This window comes from Panthera pardus, unplaced genomic scaffold, assembly GCF_024362965.1.
Source record: "Panthera pardus isolate Hobbes unplaced genomic scaffold, ASM2436296v1 HiC_scaffold_15, whole genome shotgun sequence".
Taxonomy (NCBI): Eukaryota; Metazoa; Chordata; class Mammalia; order Carnivora; family Felidae; genus Panthera; species Panthera pardus.
In genome coordinates this window covers 39,011,029-39,032,140 of record NW_026526710.1, presented here as the reverse complement: position 1 = coordinate 39,032,140, position 21,112 = coordinate 39,011,029, and the positions used below count along the sequence as shown (strand labels likewise).

Below are 21,112 nucleotides of genomic sequence, written 5' to 3'. Positions count from 1 at the left end.
TTTCAATTTCAGAAATAGTAAAACACACCTAATGATACACAAAATACTTTGGTATAATCTTAACAAAATGCTCTAAGTATGGTCAATCCTCATTATTCACGGGTTCTGTATTGGGGAAGTCACTTGCTAAAATTTATTTGTAACTCCAAAATTAATACTTATGGTGCTTTCCTGGTCATGCATGAACATGCATAGAGCAGCAAAACATTTTGTCACCTGAAATGAGTGTTCCCAGGTGAGGGTGAACAAAGCAATACTCTGCCTGGTTTCAATTCTTACTGTAAACAAATGTCCTTTTCATGGTCTGTGTAGTGCCACATTTTTTCTATTCTGTAATTTTGTTTAAAATCCCCTAAGTTAGTACTCTTGTCTCCTAAGCACAAGGCTGTGATTTGGGGCCCCTAGCTGGCTCAGTCGGTATAGCATGTAACTACATCTCGGGGTTGTGAGTTGAAGCCCCACATCAGACATAGAGTTTTGCCTTTTGGAGGACACGTGTTAGAAGAGTTTTCTTCAGGCATGAGTTACGATGCTGTTGGTCATGAATTCAATGTAAGGGAAACAATATATATTAAATACAGAGTCTTTAAATAGATACACACATAAACCAAGGTTATGTACTAATCCTTTCATGAAAATGTGTCACAAAGAAACCTAGCCCTGCATTTTCCCTAGAAGCAATGGTCAGTATTCACTATTTCAGTTCTTCACAACTTTATTATAACAGAACTACTGTAATAAGAATCAACTGCATCTAGAAACTTTGGTGTTATTTTTCTAAAATGAATCACTAACATACTAACTTTATCCATGATATATGAAATAAAACTTTAAACCTTTACTGAAAAACGTGTTCAGAAAAATAGCACACTACCATGTTCCTAGACAGAAACTAGTAAATATTCCCATGAGAATTTTCACATTACATAACAAGGACCAGTATCAGGCATCCTTTTTTTTTTTTCCCTTATAAAGTTTTTATTTTGAGAGACACACAGAAAGAGAAAGAGAGAGCATGAGCAAAAGGGAGGGGCAGAGAAAGAGAGAGAATCCCAAGCAGGCACCATGCTGTCAGTGAGGAGCCAGATGTGGGGCTCAATAACACGAACCAGGAGAACCAGAGTCAAAGTCAAAAGTTGGACGCCCAACTGAGCCACCCAGGCACCCCCAGACATTCTTTTCTGTTGCTATTTTAATTGGAGTATCTCTGGAAAATGTCTGCTATTGACTTAAGAATTTCTTCATCATGTTAAAGAATTATCTTTTAGTTTGTTTTCAGGAACAACTGTTAAGTATTATTCTGATATCTGTTATAGAGAATTATGTGGATTTTGTTTGCTGTCTATATTGATACATTTCTCTTTTTTTAAGGGTGGGGGGAGTGGGGGGAAGATGGGTAGAGGGAGAGAGAGAATCCCAAGCAGGGATGAGGGGTTTAGTCCCATGACCCTGGGACCATGATCTGAGCCGAAGTCATGAGCCAGACACTCTATGGACTGAGCCACCCAGGCACCCCTGTTATCAATACATTTCAAAACACTGAGCTATCCTGCATAACCCAACATAATCATAATAGATTAAAACATGCTATGAAATTTAATTTTCTATTATTTCACTTATGGTTTTCTAAACTCATAATACATTTCATTAAGGGGCGCCTGGGTGGCGCAGTCGGTTAAGCGTCCGACTTCAGCCAGGTCACGATCTCGCGGTCCGTGAGTTCGAGCCCCGCGTCAGGCTCTGGGCTGATGGCTCGGAGCCTGGAGCCTGTTTCCGATTCTGTGTCTCCCTCTCTCTCTGCCCCTCCCCCGTTCATGCTCTGTCTCTCTCTGTCCCAAAAATAAATAAAAAACGTTGAAAAAAAAATTAAAAAAAAAAAAAAAAAAGAAAACTTTCACATATAAAACCTTAAGCTTTAAGAGACCATTTATGTGCAAAATGCAGAAACACTAAGATCCTATATACTGTCTTGGGGAAAAGGATCAAGGGAAGCGTATCACAGTCTGGTCTGTTTTCTATTCACTGCAGTGCTTCCTTTATAGCTAATAATGGCAATCAGTTCAAACAGCTTTTTCTTCAATTTCTCTTCACATAAAAATGAAACAATGACCTCTAGTGGAATAAACTCAATCTATACCAACTGTACTTTAGTCTTACATTTACATATTTTTTGATTGATTCATACCGTAAACACCTAAAAGTTAATATTTCCACAAAAAAAAGTTTAAAATCTTTTGTTACTTTGGCATTTGACTTAAAATCAAAATGAACTTTCTATATAAACTGCTTTTAAAACAGACCAGGTTTTGTGAAGTACTCTATCACCAGAGCATTCACAATTTGTAATTACCTACTGATATGTAACTCTGCTTCCCTTTTAGCCTAAAGCTCCATGAGGGCAGGAGTCAACTCATGTTTATTCACGTGTGCAAAGTCTGCTCTGACTGCCCCTTTAAAATCTGCTCTCCACCATACAGTATCATTGGGCTCCCTTGCCTTCTATGTGGGGTTCAATAGGAGCACCACAGATCAAAGATGGAAAATCACTGAGACACACACAAAACACACAAATGCACTTCTCTCTCCCTCAATGTGAATAACCCTCTAATGGGACCTATACCTTCTTTTTAGATAATCTGTGCAGAAAATTTCCTTCACATTTAGAAAATAAAACAAAACCCCATGTGCATGATTAAATGTAAATACAGATTTAGTACCCCCCCCCCCCCCAATTCTCAGGTGTTTTCCTTAGCATGAGAACAAATGGTAGGAAGCTCTACAAGGAACTGCATATACTGTGACATATTTTTCTCTAAGCTTAACCAATTGCAACAATTGGAAAAAACTCAATTTTGTTGTCAAATAAAGTAGGTCTCTTTCTTTTTGTTCTTTAAGGACTTGTAAAAGTACTTAATAAAGGAGCCACCAACAGGTACACTTCACATTAACAGGTTTTGACACTGCTTACAACTGATAATCTAGTAAATGTTATCTGCAGTTTCAACTCAAGAGAATGTAAAACTATATTCTATTGAGATTAAAACAAAACAAAAACCCATTAACGAAGACAAGTCTAAGACTCCTGAATTGGAAATCTCCATAAAGTAAAACTCAGGAAAAGGGAATCAATTTCAGACTGAATCCAGAGAACGTTAATTTCTGAAGTACCAAAATGAACTTATTATTTCACTCGTAGGCAGGTTCTACAGAATGGAGTCAAAGTAAAACAATAAAATGCATATTCAGTGCATGTGAAATAGGTACATATTCTACATACATTCATACAAAAACTTTAGTTCAAAAATTAAAAGTCTGATCTAAGAATGAAATCAGTCTGTGATTGCCTAGTTGAAATGCTTAGCTCCTACTATGTAAATATCATGAATCTATATGAACTATTAAAATTTGACAGTCAATAGACAACTGTGTCCTACATTTATGTTTATTAAAAACTGACATAAACAAAGCCTGTACAAAAAATATTCCAAATCACGTATCACTTTGAAATAGTAATCTTGAGAGACATTATCGCCTAGGACCCCCTCTTCCTCTACCCCGACCACGTCCTCTTCCTCTTCCTCGGCCTCGGCCTCTTCCTGCAACTAAGAAAAAAGAAAAACAAAGCAAGGTTAATTCTCTTCTGCAATGATGTTACCTGGGCCACCACAAACAACATCTAGAGGAAAGAAAACTTTAACCCAGCTTCTCTCAAATATGACCTCACAGCCATCCTTCCAATACATTATCATGCAGAACCCAAAGCTGCTGGCCTGCAAAGATAATTTTTATTTCATTTGATCTATGAGAAATTCACCAGGTTTATAAATATTTTTTTTTTATCATGTCTCAACTTCACAAAATAAAATCCAAATGATCTGAACCTTACACAAGATGGAAGAGATATCCTATCAATGGAACAGAACATGAACACCATGTGCCAGACTTTTCTGTTATTGTATAGAACCCAAGTTCAAAATTCAAAGCCAAGAAAGTCTAAAATACATTGTATCAAACAACCTTATGACTCCAGAATCTTAAGTCATTTGATCCAATCATAACCAAGTACTTTAATCCTTACAGCAATATTCCTGTAGGCTGGTCATCCTAACCCTACTTGAATATTATAGTGACAAAAAACTCATTTCTCAAATGAACTTTTTCAATCTTCAGAGAGCGATGAATACTAAAAAAATCCTGACATGAAGTTCTAGTCAGTCACACTCTAAACTTCTACCCCTTGTTGCCAACCTTATCATTCAAAGAAGTAGAGTTAAGTCTAGGACTCCTGTTAAAACAAGGCAGATTAAGCACATTTATCTCCAATTCCTTCTGAAATACTACTCATGACAGGAAAGGAGTAAAAACAATAAATACCCATAAAGAGAAAAATGGAGGGAGGGAATACAATGGTTGAAAAATTTCAGAAAGTAGACTAAGAACCGTAAATGTTTAGTAAAGGAAGAATAACTCCTAGAAAACCTAGGATCTTGGAAGCCAAGGGTGAGACGAGGCAGGTGGCTGAAAACAAAATGGTTGACAATCATGTGGAGCAAGAAGACTGGCGAGTCTTCTCTTCCACACCTTGCAAAGCTAATGATTATTTCCCTGACAGGTACATAGGAGAGAAAAGGTAAAATAAACCTAAAGACATTGAAGCAAAAATCTTCAGATTTGAAAATATATGCAAAGTGGATAACAGCAAGAGGCACAGAACCGATGGGAAGGGAATGGGTATTAATTTAGCATTTTTCAAGCTATAGGCTGCAACCTAAAATTTTTGTGAACTAAAAGAGGACAGGAAACATACGGGTTTTTGCATGTATTAGAATTCAGGAATTCTGAGATTTTTGTTTCAGTTGTATAAATGAATGATACAAAGTGTATTTCCTAGTGTGGGAGGAAGGCAAAAAAAAGTCTCAAAACCAAGACCCTGTATTAAGTGAGGGTCTACAAAACACCTAGCCCCTTTCTCCTGCTTTGCTCCTATAATGCTGGCTACCAGGCATATATCCCCCACCGTAGATGACTGGAATCTTTTCATGAAAAAAAAAAAACAAGCTCCAGAAACCACTCTAGGTGATGAAATTTTGGGTCTCCTCAGTGAAGAGGTCAATTAACTCTTGAGCCACTCTATAGTGAGACCCGCCAATTCAGAAGTCCAGCCTCCCTTCCCAGAACTTGTCTTTTCAGGGTTCTTGTTAAATAATAGATGGCCAGGGACACCTGGGTGACTCAGTCTGTTAAGCATCTGACTTCAGCTCATGATCTCATGGTTCGTGTGTTCAAGCCCCTCACTGGGCTCTGCACTGACAGTGTGGAGCCTGCCTGGGATTCTCTTTGACTCCCTCTCAAAAATAAACAGGTGGTTACCAAAGGAATGAGGGACGGGAGAATGGGTGAAATAGGTGATGGGATTAAGGAATGCACTCATCATGATGACCACCAGGCAACATATGGAACTGCTAAATCACTGTACTGCACACCTGAAACTAATATAATATTGTTATGTTAACTCACTGGAATTAAAAAAATAAAAAAAAATAAAAAGAGAAACCCAAGAATACAATGCCGAGTACAAAATAAAACTTAAAAAAAGAGGGGCACCTGGGTGGCTCAGTCGGTTGAGCGACCGACTTCGGCTCAGGTCATGATCTCACAGTCTGTGAGTTTGAGCCCTGCATTGGGCTCTGTGCCCACAGCTCAAAGCCTGGAGCCTGCTTCAGATTCTGTGCCTCCCTCTCTCTCTGCCCCTCCCCCACTCATGCTCTCGCTCTCTCTCTCTCTCTCTCTCTCTCTCTCTCTCTCTGTCAAAAATAGGAAAAACAGAAAAATAAGAGAAAAGACTTAGACAATCACTCAAAAGACCCAATTATTAAGAATTCCAGGAAGAAAGAGGGGCTCCTGGGTGACTCAGTCAGTTAAGCGTCTGACTTTGGCTCAGGTCATCATCTCGTGGATGGTGGGTTCAAGCCCTACATTGGGCTCTGTGCTGACAGCTCAGAGCCTGGAGCCTACTTCAGATTCTGTGTCTCCCTCTCTCTCTGTCCCTCCACTGCTCACTCTCTCTCTCTCAAAAATAAATAAACATTAAAAAAATTTAAAAAAAAATCCAGGAAGAAAGAACAGTAAGTAAAGAGAAGACATTTATCAGAGCTACACATACCATTTCTTAGTTTGAAAGGCAAGAATACCCATATTGAAGGGGTCCACCAAACAGCCAAAACAACAAAATGGAGGAAACAATACAGAGAGCAAGCAAAGACTCTATGCCAAGTCATTAAGAAAGTTCAGAACAACAGGAATAGAGAGTTAAATCTCCAAATCTTCCAAAGTGTGTAAAGGGTCGGGGACTAGGATATGCAAAGGGACAAGAAGAATAGCATCAGTCTTTGGTATCAACACCAGAAACCATAATAAATACTATATGCATGCACAGCAAGTACAGGGAATCAAAACAAAATAAAAAAATCTGTGGTGTTCACAAATGTTAAATACACATTCACAAAAACATTTATAATCTTTCAAACTTACCAGCTTCCCTTTTCTTAGATTTCACCTTCGGTTCAACATCCACAAGTAGTGTATCCAGAGGTAAGCTGTCTGGCAGAATAAAATATCGAATGTTATTTCCTCGAATACTCAGTGTTTCCAGTTGTACTGGTTCTCTATTCTTCAAAGTCATTTTCACTGCTTTAAGATGTGTATTCATGCTGACATCTACACCTAGAGGGGAAAAAAGAGGGCAATTATTAGCATGATAAAGAAGGCAACCAGTTTACCTATCAGGCCACAGTAAATACCAGAGAGTGCTATCTGTTCTGCTAGAGTGCACATTTCTAAGACATAATTTAATACAACTAGTAAATGGGTGAATGTCCGTATAAACCAGAAATCCTTTCTTCAAAGATTATCCCCAGGACATTAATGTTTTGCACGGTTAGATATGCTTACAGATGTGAATGCAACAAGCTCTGGAGGAATGCGAGTGGTATCCGTGACTCATTCTCACTGTGCCCAGGTATTCTCATCTCAGGGTGAGCAATGTTTATTGCATGTTCTCTGTCTCCATAACTTCCTTATACCCCATTCCACCAAATTAGATTCATCCTTCTCTTAAATATAAAGTTCCATTTGTACTGCAGTATTTTTTGTTACTATGAATTTAACGTCTTTTTAACTTTTTTTTTTTTTAAAGGAACATTACTGTTTTTGTTAGTATTTTAATTACCAAGTTGCCCAGGTTTTAAATGGTCTGCTTCAAACTATTTTTCCTATGTTTCCAGTTTGAGATTTTACAAAATAAAAACAATTTTCTAGAATGAATATATGGCAGTATAGTAGAAATACCCAATTACTGGAGCCTTTACCAATATAGCTGAACAAATGGGATAACTAAAGATCTAGTTAATTTTTATTAAATTGAGTTTATTTTTTTTGAGACAGATAGCAAGCAAGGGAGGGGTAGAGACAAAGAGGGAGACAGAGAATCCTAAGCAGGCTCCACGCTGTCAGTGAAGAGCTTGATGCAGGGCTCGAACCCACAAACTGTGAGATCATGACCTGGGCTGAAATCAAGAGTCGGATGTCTAACTGACTCAGCCACCCAGGTACCCCAAGATCTAGTTTATTTCTGACCCTAGGCAGTTAGGCCAGAAACATGAATTCTTTCAACTTTCCCAACATCCATCTCAAATTTATTAGTTTTATTACTAATCTTTTCCTCCTTCTTTTGAAAAAGAAGAGATCCTCTTCTTTTCCAAAATTAATATACTTTTGAGATAGTCTATCTCCTTGGGGATCTTGATCCATCAAGGGGGAGGAAAAAATGAGATGTATGAGTGCTTTCTACGTGTTAGGAACTGCGTGTTAAAACGTTTTAACTCGGGGCGCCTGGGTGGCGCAGTCGGTTAAGCGTCCGACTTCAGCCAGGTCACGATCTCGCGGTCTGTGAGTTCGAGCCCCGCGTCAGGCTCTGGGCTGATGGCTCGGAGCCTGGAGCCTGTTTCCGATTCTGTGTCTCCCTCTCTCTCTCTGCCCCTCCCCCGTTCATGCTCTGTCTCTCTCTGTCCCAAAAATAAATAAAAAACGTTGAAAAAAAAATTTAAAAAAAAAAAAAAAAAAAAACGTTTTAACTCAATCCTCAATATCCTTATTATGAGGACTAAAACACATATTCATACAGGATGCAAAAAACTTATAACCTGTAACTTGTTTGTTTTTTTTTAACGTTTATTTATTTTTGAGACAGAGAGAGACAGAGGCATGAACAGGGGAGGGGCAGAGAGAGAGAGGGAGACACAGAATCTGAAACAGGCTCCAGGCTCTGAGCAGTCAGCACAGAGCCCGACGCAGGGCTCGAACTCACGGACCGCGAGATCATGACCTGAGCCGAAGTCGGCCACTTAACCGACCGAGCCACCCAGGCGCCCCATCCTGTAACTTGTAACAGTAACTAGTGTTACTGAGGGGAATAGAACAGATTTTCGTAAATTTTGCTCATCCTATGAGCTGAAAATCTTCCCCCACCCAGGATATAGCTTATTAAGTACCTACTATATATGTTAGGCAAATCTTATATTATGTTTTTTTTGTGTCAAGCATCACTAGATTTTGAGTTCCTAAAAAGTGGGAAGAACACTCTCCTTCCTCCACCACATCTAATACAGAGTTCAGGAGAGAGCAAACTAAATCCTTACTTATGGAGTTTCAACAGAATAGCAATTACTCTTCCTCAGATATGGTCACGGACCATATGGTATTGAAACTTTATACTGTATCAATTTCCTTTCAAAGCAATTCGTGTTGCAAATGTGAGTATATTCAAATATTATCACTATATTAACACCAATTAACACCATATATTTCTCTTGGTGTACTCAGATGCTGGATCTACACATTAAAAATTTATAGGGGCTCCTGGGTGGCTTGGTCAGTTGAGCATCTGACTCTTGGTTCTGGCTCAGGTCACAAACCCAGGGTCATGGGATCGAGCCCCATGTTGGACTCCATGCTGAGTGTGGAGCTTAAGATTCTCTCTCTCTCTGCTCCTCTCCCCTGCTTGTGTGCTCTAAAAAATAATAATAAATTAAATTATTTATAAACTTACAGTTTAAATATTTCAGAGACTGAGATCACATGCTAAGATAGCATTTTCATTCATTTGGCTCAGAAATTGTTTTGAAGTTTTGCAATCTTGGGGGGACCACCTACCATGAGTGAACATCCATCACAGTGAATATCCATCACAGTAGCCTTAAATATAAAACTACGCATACAATATTATTAAAGCAAAGAGTTAGACACATAAGAAAAAAAACTAAAAGTAAATACTCCCAAATACTCTATTTCCCATATATATTTTCACCCAAGGTAATCAAACATGAAAACCCCATCCTCTATCTTCAAGGACTTACTGGTCTAAAAGGTGGAAGAGGTAGAAAAAAGTGTTATAAAAAGCCATCCTGTATCCTTACCTGTGATTGTTCCATGGACCTGTGTTCCATTCTTTAATTCAATGGTTACAGTTTCATGACTCAATTTCATCAAAAATCTATAAAAACGTGGAAATAAAACAACAAATGTTCACCTTTAACACTTTAAAATCTTTTGAGTGAAAGAGTGAAATTTCTAGATGTTCAAAATCTGCTGTAGATGCTACCTGCACCAATTCCTGTTAATAATCTGCATGACAGTTTCAGTTTTCCTTGAATTATACCTTTAATATTTATGAAGGAACGTAATACCAGAAACTGTTATTTGGACATTTCTGATTGTCTAAACCATTTTACAGCTTTATCTCCAAGCCATGCATACAGGTCATAAAATCATTATAATTCACAAAAACTGAAATCAAGAAATTATATGAAGGTAGTGAAAAAGGTACGAACTTCCAGTTATAAGGTAAATTAAGTATTAGGAATGTGAGGTACAACATGACTATAGTTAACACTGCTACATGGTACATTTGAAAGCTGCTAAGAGAGTAGATCCTAAAGTTCTCATCACAAGGAAAAAACCTTTTTTCCCCTCTTTTTTGGTGTCCATAACAGATGATGTATGTTAACTAAACTTACTGTGGTAATCATTTGGCAATATATGTAAGCCAAGTCATTATGCTATATACCTTAAAACTTATGTAGAATTATCCGTCAACTATCTCACTAAAATGGAAGAAAAAACAAATTATAATAGATAGTAAAAAAAATTACATGCTTCCTGTATGTATAAACACTAAAAGTCTCCCTTTGTAACACCCCCCCCCAATGTATATGGGGAGATTCTTTAGACCATTTTACATGCATTCATAAGCATACAGATGAAATGTTTTTATGCAAACTGAGCCATAACTTTATTGACTTCTATACCGTGTAGTTCTCATTTAGCAGTTTAAAGACATTTAGAAATCACAAATCCATTTATGCAAATCCTTAGCAACACTAACTGTAACCGATCTTCTAAATTTTTGTCACTTCTACAGGGAAAAAAAGACAATGTGTTTTTCCTTATTATTTGTGAGATTAAACATCTTTTCATGAAGATGGGGAATTTGCATTTCTTCTATGAATTACCTATTCACATTATTCACACATGTTCAATTAGGTCAAAAGTTTTTTTATTTTCTACCAGTTTGCCACAGCCATTCGTGTTTTGTTTGTGGTTTTCATTTTTATATTGTTAAATTTCTGAATCTTCCTCAGGTATTAATCTGTGTAAGAGTATATTCCCACCCCAAGACTGTAAAAAGTCTTATTTCTTCTACTTTTCTATTTTGAGTTTTAATCTACCTGGAATTAATCTCTTTTCCATGTAGCATGAGGTAGAAATCTACCTTTATTCTTGGCTCAACTCATGATCTTGCGTTTCATGAGACTGAGCCCCATGTCAGGCTCTGTGCTCACAGGATGGAGCCTCCTTGGGACTGACTCTCTCTCTCTCTCTGCCCCTCCCCTGCTCACACTCTCTCTCTAAATAAACATTAAAAATAAATAAAATGTTCCCATTTATGTGGGTATGTCCCCACACAACTTATACTTTCATATCGTCTTCATCATGAATTTTCTTTTTTTTTTTTAATTTTTTTTTTTTTTTAACATTTATTTTTGAGACAGAGAGAGACAGAGCATGAACGGGGGAGGGTCACAGAGAGAGGGAGACACAGGATCTGAAGCAGGCTCCAGGCTCTGAGCTGTCAGCACAGAGCCCGACGCGGGGCTCGAACCCACGGACCGTGAGATCATGACCTGAGCCGAAGTCGGATGCTTAACCGACCGAGCCACCCAGGCGCCCCCATCATGAATTTTCTAATGAGGACATTCTCCTACGTAATCATAATACCACAATCACATGCAGGATGATGAACAATAATCCTTCACTATGATCCAATAATGTCCACATTGAAAATTTCTAATCTATAATACAGACTTTGTATACCCTATCATAGTATCACACTGAATGGTACATGTAGGATCACCTATTTTTCTCCCCCATTAGACTACTGCTTAGGGTAGGGATCAAGACCTTTACACCTAATCCTGGGTGGTCATGGGCACTAAATCAACAGTTCGCTGAAATGTTTCAATGAATAAAAAAGAAGACAATCTTAAAATACCACTTTTTTAGTGGCACTGCCAGCCATGGAAAAGGGGGATACTTGGATTGCGACATATTAAGTCCCAAATTTTAAAAAGTTAATCTGACTTGTATAAAGATCCATTATGTTGAATACTTCTCATATTTGCTGTCAAGGAAAGAAAGGCTCTCTCAATTAATTGTTAATGCTTTATTTCACTGGGTAAGAATTCTTTAATTTACCTCTACAATAATCACTTATAACTATATTAGCCTAGAATTTCATCTAATAGTTTCTTTCCATTATCAAACTTTGGTTTTCAAAAAATCTTTTATTATGGGGCACCTGGCTGGCTCAGTAGGCAGAACAAGGAACTCTTGATCTCCGGGTCATGAGTTTGAGCCTCATGTTGGGCACAGAGTTTACATAATTTAAAAAAAAATAATTAATTGTCCCACTCAATAATATTTAACTTTTAGAGAAGTCCAAATCATTTTTGAAAGTAGTATTAAAGTAAAAATAAAACCTTTTAGTAATCAAACAATCTACCATATGGAAGGAAGTAAAAGGAAAACCAAAGTAAGCAAAAGGGCTTCTGAAGGAACCAAAATACATTTCAACAAGTCCAAGGATGTTTTTTAAATAATATTTATCATTATATGTTATCTGGTAGTCCCTGTGCATGGCAATGAGGATTAAAAATAAGTAGGACTAGGCCTCCAAGGAGCTCAAACTCTAATAGAAAGGACAGACACATAAAAGATATTTTATTTTAAAGGTAACTAAATTTAAAATGTAATGGATGTAGGCACAGGCTTTTACCAGGAACATAACGTAGCATGGATAGGAGGGAGTCAGAACTTAGTGGACTTCTAGTAAGAAGTCTGAAAAGTTGGAAACACACAGCAAAAAGAAACCAGAGCAAAGATTTGGGAATAAGAAATAGCACAATGCACAGAGAAATTACAGCTACACTACCAATGGAATGTTAAGTCCCAGAAAATGAGTAGGTAAGAGGTAGGTAATTTCCTTTCATGCGGAGCCCAAGCTGTTAAAGAGCTACTTGAGAATTTTCATCAATGGAGTACCACCAGGGTCATATTCACACTGGAAGACAATTTAGGTGGCTAGAGCAGTACATAGGTTAAAATTACAGTTATCAAGACACAGGAAAAACAAATAGATCAATGAAACAGAATAGAGTCCAGGAATGGACCCACATTTATATAGTTAATTTTGGGGGACCTGGTTGGCTCAGTCGGTTAAGCATCCGACTCTTGATTTTGGCTGAGGTCATGATCCCAGAGTTGCAGGGATCACCACAGGTTCAGTGTGGAGCCTGCTTAACATTCTCTCTCTTTCCCCCGCTGTCCCTCTCCCCCACTTGCTCTCTTTATATTTATATACTAAACATATACTATATATGTATACAAATATAAATAAATATATATGTATATATAAAATAATCTTCTACAAAGGTGCCAATGGGACTGTCAAAGCACTCCAATGGGCAAAGGAAAACCTTTCCAACAAATGATACAATATATGGTAATAGGGATTTACATTCCCTAAGAATATAGAATTGGAAATCTATATTGAAAAAAACAAACCTGGACCCCTAATTCATTCCACTTACCAAAATTAATTCATGACAGATCACAGGCCTAAACATAAAAGTAAAATCATAAAGCTTTAAGAGGAAAACATAGGAGAATAACTTTATGGTTTGAGGGTAGGCAAAAAAACTTCTTGACAGTACACAGATAATCACCATAAAAGGAAAAGCTGGTAAATTAAAACTTCCTCAAAATAAACTACTACTCACAAAAGACATTAAGGAAATGAACAAGCAAGTCAAACTGGGAATAGTTATACCTGACAAAGAACTAGTATCCAGGTTATATAAAGAAAATTCCTACAACTCAATAATAAAACAACACAATTAAAATGAAACACTTCACAAAGATACATGAATAGTCAATAAGCAGGTGAAAAAGTGTTCAACATCATTAGGCATTAGGAAAATGCAAGGGGAGCCTGGGTGGCTCAGTCAGTTAAGCTGAGGCTCAGGTCATCATCTCATGGTTTGTGAGTTTGAGCCCCACATGGGGCCCTGCAACGGACAGTGCTTGGGATTCTCTCTCTCTACCCCTCCCCCACCCCCCAGACCCCCCCCACACTCTCGCTCTCTCTCTCTCTTTCTCAAAATAAATAAATTTAAAAGGCTTTTTTAAAAAAAAGAAAATGCAAATTAAAACCATAATAAGACACTACTACACAAGCAATGAAATGGCTAAAATTAAACTGACTACAAATATTGTTAAGGGTGTGGAGCAATTGGAATTCTAATATACTGTTGGTGGGCGTGTAAAATGGTATATAACCGCTTGGGAAAATGATCTGGCATCTTCCTATAGAACTAAAGTATACACGATGCTATGATCCAGCAACTCCACTCCTAAATATCCACCGCCCAAAATGAAAAAAGACTTGCACAAGAATGTTCAAAGCAATTTTAAAGAAAATACACATGTAAGTTTTAAATTTCTAAGATTAAGCAAACACCTAACGTGGGGGCTCACGTTTACAACCTCAAGATCAACTGAGCCAGCCGGGCACCCCCAAAACATGTAACTTTTAAACATACAATGAATTTATCTACTAATAAAATTAAACAAATTACTGATACAAGACACAATGTGGATGAATCTCAAAACTATGCTGCGTAAGACATTTTACACAAGAATGCATACTGCATAATTCCAAACACGTATATGAAATTCTACTGAAACCAAAACTAAGCAACGGTAGAAGAAACTGATTGCCAGGGGGGTTATGAGAACACAAGACTGACTGGGAAGGGCTTGAGGGAAATGAAGTTTTGGTAATGTTCCATATCTCAACAGGGGTTTGGGTTACACAGGTGTGCAAATTTTTTTAAATTGGCAAATATATACTGTATTTCATAGCATGAAATAGTTACCTCAAGAGGTAAAATAAAAAATCTTGGGTGGAAAAAAAGGAGCCTTTATGGCTTGGTGGTGTGACTGGAATGGTAGTGAAGGTATTCTGGCAGGAAAAATAGACAGTTATCCCAGCCCAGGAACCAAACAGATTTGAATTATTTTCTGATGAATCCTTCACTATCGGAATTCTTTTTACTTACTGAAACTTAAATATCCAATTGATATAGTATCCTTTGGTATCCAAATCCACTATCAAAATTTTAAAAAACAAAGAAAATTGGGTAACAAGAGCTACTTTTAGGAGGTAGGTAAAATTGTGAAAACCTGTCAACTTATCAGTTTATTAAGAGAGAAAGATATCAAAAGACAACACCCAGATTTTTGGTTAAGGTGACAGTAAGGTGCCACCAACCCCTGTACAGAAATAAGTCAACTGAAAATGCAAACCAGTTAAACAACTACTCATTTTCTTGGCACAAAATACACTCTCCAGTAAGAAGACATTTAACTTCTACAGTCTAATACACAGAATAAGATTCAGTACAGCTTTTAAATTTTTCGGGAAAACTGTCACAACCCACAATAACTTTAAATGAGATAAACTGATTCCAAAGAGCATTACACAAAAATTAACTATAAATAGATTCAGACTGACAGTTATCGACAAATTGTGAAAACATACTTTAAATTCTGGGGTGTTTTTCTCCAAAGCTAAATTCAAACAAAAATAGACAAAAAGTTAACCTTAAATGCCTTCTCTCTATAAACTCCACTCGAAATACATATTCAGGTTTTATATGTTATTTCAATCATACTAGAAATTATCTACTTGTCTGTCTTCACAAAACAGGAAGTTCCAAAAAGGCAAGCATTCTGCCTTTAAAAAATTAAAAAAAAAAAAAATCCATTACCAGTGCAGTGTAACAGGTGCCCAGTAACTGATCGCAATTGACAAACCTCGATTCAGACAAGGGACTGACTAGCTGTTACACTTGTAACTGCTAACTTAATCAGAGACGTTCTCTATGTTCCAGGCTCTCTGCCTCAGGGAAAAACACCAAAACCAAATCTCTTTCCAAGCAGTTTATAATGAATTCCTCAAATCAGTAAACCAATAGGCTCAACTAACCGATCAAGTTTAAACACAGAAATAAAACAGAATGCGATTACCTGCATAAATCAGCCACAAATATGGAAAATGATTCTGCCTGAAGTTGGGAGATTTTTTTCCCCTGAATTAAAGAACTATCTTGAAAGGAAATCTTAGTTGAGTAACCTTAAATCTAAAAAGTTATCAAAAATAAACTAAAAAAAGGTAATGAAATCAGAAGTCCAACACTGATTTAAGACATTTCGGAAATGAGTTTCATTATTTCCAGATAGTCCTGCAGCTTCTAGGTACTTTTTTAAAGTTCATTAATTTAACTCAACGCATAAAATTTTTGTGTCACCCACGTTCTCAGGGAGCGAACACTTAGTTATATTTGGGGTTCCTGCAGGCAGAGAGGGACCAGAAAAGTAACCTAGACTAAGAACACAAATTCCAATGAAACGAAAATCTTCAACTAACCGAAAATAAGAGCTTGTAAGCCTGGCGCTGCACCTTTAAGACCTCTTAGACACTAGATGGGACGAAACCGCCAGGCCTTTACGGCCACCTCTCGAAAGACACACGGGATCCGCACGCAATTCAGTCTGAAGCCCAGGCCCAGCGCCCGCGGCGGCGCGGTCAAGATGGGGCGGGAGCAGCGGGCGCGGGAGGCCGTTACCAGGCCGCGCGCGCACGCGGCTTTCGCGCCTCCCGTAATTAGGCAGCCCGGCCTGCTGCTCCCGGCTCAAATGGTCACAGCCCCGACCCGGCTGGGTCACCTCCTCACCTTACGAGCTTCATCCTAGCAGTGCCGGCACTCTTTCGATCGGATAGCGCACAAAACGCGACCTCCCAAGTCCAAAAAGCCTAGGCGTATGAATGGCCGGAAACGCCTACTCCCTGGGTACCGACGTAAAGAGCGCGAGAAGCGATGTGAACGCAAAGCGGAAACGCCGGGCCGCGCTGGACCGAATTCCCTTCCGGCCGCGCGGAACGCCACTGCGGCCTCTGGCGGCTGGGGGTGTGTCTTACGACTGCTGAGGGCGTTTAGACCTGGTGCAGGAGGAAATTTCCAGTAAGAGGTGGATTTGAGGATATCAAATCTAGTTAGTGCGCCTTTTGCCATGGCCGGAAGCCGTGTACTATGCAACACTAAATACACTCGTGAACAAAGGAAATTTCTGAGAAAGCTCAAGAATTACGCTAATTCTTCTTCAACACCAGGAACCTCTGCACTACTTAATGTACCTGAAAGAAATCATACAGATTAACTGATTGTTTTTACTTTAAATTCTGATCACAAAGATACCCTACACTGTGGAGAGATTTTCTAATAAGCTCATAAACTATTTCATACCTTCTGTCTTCTCTCCCTCTGAAACCTTTTATAGCCTCTCAAATCACTTTCTGCTAATATTTCCTACTGTGAGAAAACCAGAAGCCATCCTTCAGCTCTTCTTCCAGTTAGAAGGACAGAAGTATTGTTGCTCCTTTCCAAGGCAAATTCCTCTCCATTGTAGTCTGGATCCCATGTCTCACTTTCTCAAGAATTTCACTCCTTCAGTTATCTCCAAACTTAAATTATCAATTTCTCTCTCTATGGGATTTTTTTTATAAGCATACAAATTTATCTTAAAACAAAATTCTCCTCTGATGCAGCTCCAACTACTGTCAGATTTCTTTCACACAAAAACTTCTTGAATGAACTGTCTACACTTGTTTTATCACCTCTATTTCACTCTTCAAACTCACTGAAATTGCTTTTCTAAAAGTCATCAAAAACCTCCAACACAAACCTCTATCTTCATCTTACTCAGTATTTCAGCTGTATTTAACACGAATACTACCCCTTTGAAACATGTTCCTCTCCAGATTTTCAGGATGCTAAGCTCACCTGGTTTTACTTCTATGCCACTAGTTACACTTTCTAGGTCTCAGCTGCCTCTTTCTCTACTGAGCCATTGCATGTTGGAGTGTATCAGGGCTTACCCTCCATGTACTCTTCATATGGATACTTTGTCCTTTAGCCTAGGTGATCTCTAAAACCATGGCTGTAATTTGTATCTCCAGCCTGATCTTCATCCCTGATTATCAGAACTCTTGGATGTTGTAAGGCAATGGTCATCAAACTTTTAGGTGCATAGGACACACCTGAGGAAACTTTAGAATGAAAATTCTGGAGGCACCTGGGTGGCTCAGTAGGTGCGACTCAGTAGGTAGGTAGTAGTAGTACCTACTACTCAGTAGGTAGTAGTAGTGTGCGACTTTGGCTCAGGTCATGATTTCACGGTTCATGAATTCAAGCCCTGCATCAGGCTCTCTGCTGTCAGTACAGAGCCTGCTTTGGATTCTCTGTCCCCCTTCTCTCTCTGCTCCTCCCCACTCACATTCTCTCTGTCTCCTCTCTCAAAAATAAATATTAAAAACAGAGAAAATTCTAATTCAATTGGTTTGGGGGCTGAAATTCCATATTTCTAAAAGCCTTCAGTTCAGTTCAGCCTTCAGTTGATGAAGATGCCCCTAGTTTATGGACCATCATATGAGTAGCAAGACTGTTAATGTTCATTTGTGTGTTGCCTGCTCAATATCCCTCTGTCTTCCCACCAGTTCCTAATAATCTCCTGATGATCTATGTATTCCCAAGGAAGCTGACTCTACCCTTATGTCAGTCATCACATTATATTACTTGTCCACAGTGGCCTTGGAATGCAGGCTGATCCAGTCAGACCTTTGCAGGGAATACTCTATCCTTTTGGATGTGAATGGAGAGGCAGTAGAACCAAGTGAAGAATCAGTCTTAGGAGAGAGTTAAAAAAAAAATCAAAACTCATGACCCATATTAAAAAGCCCATGGATTTAAAAAAAAATGCCTAAATGTGGCTATTTAAATTAAAAGTAAATAAAATTACAAAGCCAGTTCCTCAGTTGCAATGCTCACATTTCAATTACTCAAGAGGCATTTGTGGCTATGGCTACGCTTTGGGACAGTGCAGATCTAGGGCATTTCCATCAGCACAGAAAGTTTGTTAGATACTGCTGCCCTGTTTATTACCATATTTATTTCCTTCTTTGCATTTAATTGTTAATTACCTATTTATTAACTAACTTGAAAATATACTATCTGAAGGCAGGAATTTGTATCTGTTCTGTTAATTTCTGCATACCCAGCATCTTGAATAGTGACTTTCACAGAACATGCCCTCAATAAATATTTGTGAAATAATTGTCTTCTCCATTAGAATGTATGCCGCATGAGGAAGGAGACCCTGTGTGTATTGCTCATTACAGTATACCTAAGTATTGAGCACAGGGTACTCCTCCCTGTTATCCTCAAGTTCCTTCCTACTTTGGCCCTGCCTACCTTTTAATCTCTTATCCCCTCAATAGTATTGGAATGTTTGAGTTCTTGAAACTCATCAAGCTCACTCTCCTCTCCAGACTTTTGTAATTTAGTTCTTTAATTTGGCTAACACTTACTCATTCCTTCTCAAGTATGTGGGGCCAGCATTATTACTTGTATGTGTAAGTAGTGAGTTTCCCAGAAAATGGCACATTGAAATGCCATTATCAGTTAATTTATACCAAATCAACTAGACTTTTTCTTTGTTTTTGTTTTCTAGATTGAAGTTGCTTAGAATTTTGACTCTCTCCTAGTAACTCTCTCAAAATGTCAAGAGTCTTGAAATAAAGTCAACAAGAGTGGACTAATAAAGAAAAAGGCTTTATTTGCTGCTAGCAGAAGGATCAGTCTGAAAGTGAGACTACTCTGTCTTCTGTGAGTTAGCAGAAGTTTTACAGGTTATAGGCATTTAGATTGGTCACAAGAAAAGGAACAAGGAAGTGAAAATATGATGTGTGGAACAATGCAACTGCTTCATTATTAGTTAAAAAAAATTTTTTTAATGTTTATTTACCTTTGAGAGAGAGAGAGAGAGAGAGAGAGTGCGAGCACAAGCAGGTGAGAGGGAGAGAGACTGGGAGACACAGAATCCATAGCAGGCTCCAGGCTCTGACCTGTCAGCATAGAGCCTGACACAGGGCTTGAACCCATGAACCATGAGATCATGACCTGAGCCAAAGTCGGACGCTCAACCAACTGAGCCACCCAGGTGCCCCCATTATTGGTTTTTAGAAGTAGCTATCCTCATGCAGAAAAGTACATTCTGCAATTTGGAATTAGAAAAGAAAACAATTTAAACAATTCTAGATTACATTCACAATTTTGAGTTTCTCAGGAGAATTTACAAGGAGGGGCTTGTAGTTCTTGGTGTAAGGATTGTGAAAAAGACCTTCGCAATTTACAGAACCATAATGTTGAGCACCAAGATGCATTATCTAGGCCACAGCATGTGTTTTCAGCATGTGTACATGGCAAAATGTGAATTAATAAGAGTTCTCCCCCAGAACTTTCTCAGGAGCTCTCAGGAATGGAGGCCTGTCTTTTTACTGGGATCAGTTTGCTGTGAGTTTCTGTAATTTTTGAAAGTTCAGTCAAGCAAGATAATTTATTCAGTTCATTATGATTTCTTTTAGTAGATAACCAAATAAACCAAATTCGAAAGTTCATAGACAGACTGCTCTCAATGTAAACCATTGATAGAAAGCAAGACAAGTTTTGTCAAAAATGACATTACAGAATAATTAAGAATTTAACTACAAATTGAGACCTCTGGCATTAATGAATCAGAAGTGACATATCTTTTAAAATGGTAAAGAGGGGTGCCTGGGTGGTTTAGTTGGTTAAGTGCTGGACTTCAGATCAGGTCATGATTTCATGGTTCGTGGGTTCAAGCCTTGCAATGGGCTCTGCGCTGACAGAACAGGGCCTGCCTGGGATTCTCTCTCTCTCTCTCTCTCTCTCTCTGCCCCTCCCCCCCACTCTCTCTCTCTCAAAATAAATAACTTTAAAAAATGATAAAGAATAGTGCTCAAGAAAGTTTATTTTTCCCATAAAACAATTTTTTAAACATTTTTATTGGTATATAATGGACATGAAATCATATAACCTGGGGCATCTGGGTGGGTCAGTCTATCAAGCATCTGACTTTGGCTCGGGTCATGATCTTGCAGTTTGTAGGTTCAAGCCCTGCGTTGGGCTCTGTGCTGACAGCTCAGAGCCTGGAGCCTGCTTCAGATTCTGTGTCTCCCTCTCTCTCTGCCTCTCCCCTGCTCATGCTCTCTCATTTTCTCAAAAATAAACGAACCAGAAAAAAGGTACACAGTGAGTTGATTAGATATGTTTATAGATTGCAATTATGATTACCATCTTAGCTGACTCCTCTATCATGTCTCATAATTATTTGCTTTTTGTGGTGAGAATAATTAAGATCTAGTCTCTTAGCAACTTTGATGTGTATAATTCGGTGTTATAAAAGAAACTATTTTATACTTTCATGGCATGTTTAAGAAGCTGACTATATTTGGTTTTAGAAGAGAAAATCTAGAAAATGGCAGACATGAATTATACATCAAATATGAGTTACTTAT

General features: G+C 38.3%; 1 protein-coding gene across 3 annotated transcripts; it reads right to left on the bottom strand.

Moving 5' to 3' along the window:
- Window positions 1-3,428: 3,428 nt before the first annotated feature.
- On the bottom strand, window positions 3,429-16,556 carry SNRPD1 (small nuclear ribonucleoprotein D1 polypeptide). 3 transcript variants are annotated; one of them, XM_019418321.2, is made up of 4 exons: window positions 16,413-16,556; window positions 9,474-9,550; window positions 6,532-6,600; window positions 3,429-3,602 (listed from the first exon to the last, which is right to left on the bottom strand). In XM_019418321.2, the coding sequence occupies exons 1-4, from the start codon at window positions 16,424-16,426 to the stop codon at window positions 3,526-3,528; spliced, it is 237 nt and encodes a 78-aa protein (XP_019273866.1). In that variant the 5' UTR covers window positions 16,427-16,556; the 3' UTR covers window positions 3,429-3,525. The 3 variants fall into 3 exon arrangements, with proteins under 3 accessions (XP_019273866.1, XP_019273864.1, XP_019273865.1); XM_019418319.2 differs by having other exon boundaries at window positions 6,532-6,723; window positions 16,413-16,551; XM_019418320.2 differs by lacking the exon at window positions 16,413-16,556 and adding an exon at window positions 16,106-16,246 and having other exon boundaries at window positions 6,532-6,723.
- Between the last annotated feature and the right edge of the window lie 4,556 nt (window positions 16,557-21,112).

What these genes read in the sequence shown, in the direction of transcription:
- SNRPD1 (XM_019418319.2), bottom strand. An exon ending in GGTCCATGGAACAATCACAG is followed by an intron (nt 6,724 to 9,473) that starts GTAAGGATACAG and finishes TTTCCCCTCTAG; the next exon opens with GTGTAGATGTCAGCATGAAT. An exon ending in ATCTAAGAAAAGGGAAGCTG is followed by an intron (nt 3,603 to 6,531) that starts GTAAGTTTGAAA and finishes CTTTTTTCTTAG; the next exon opens with TTGCAGGAAGAGGCCGAGGC.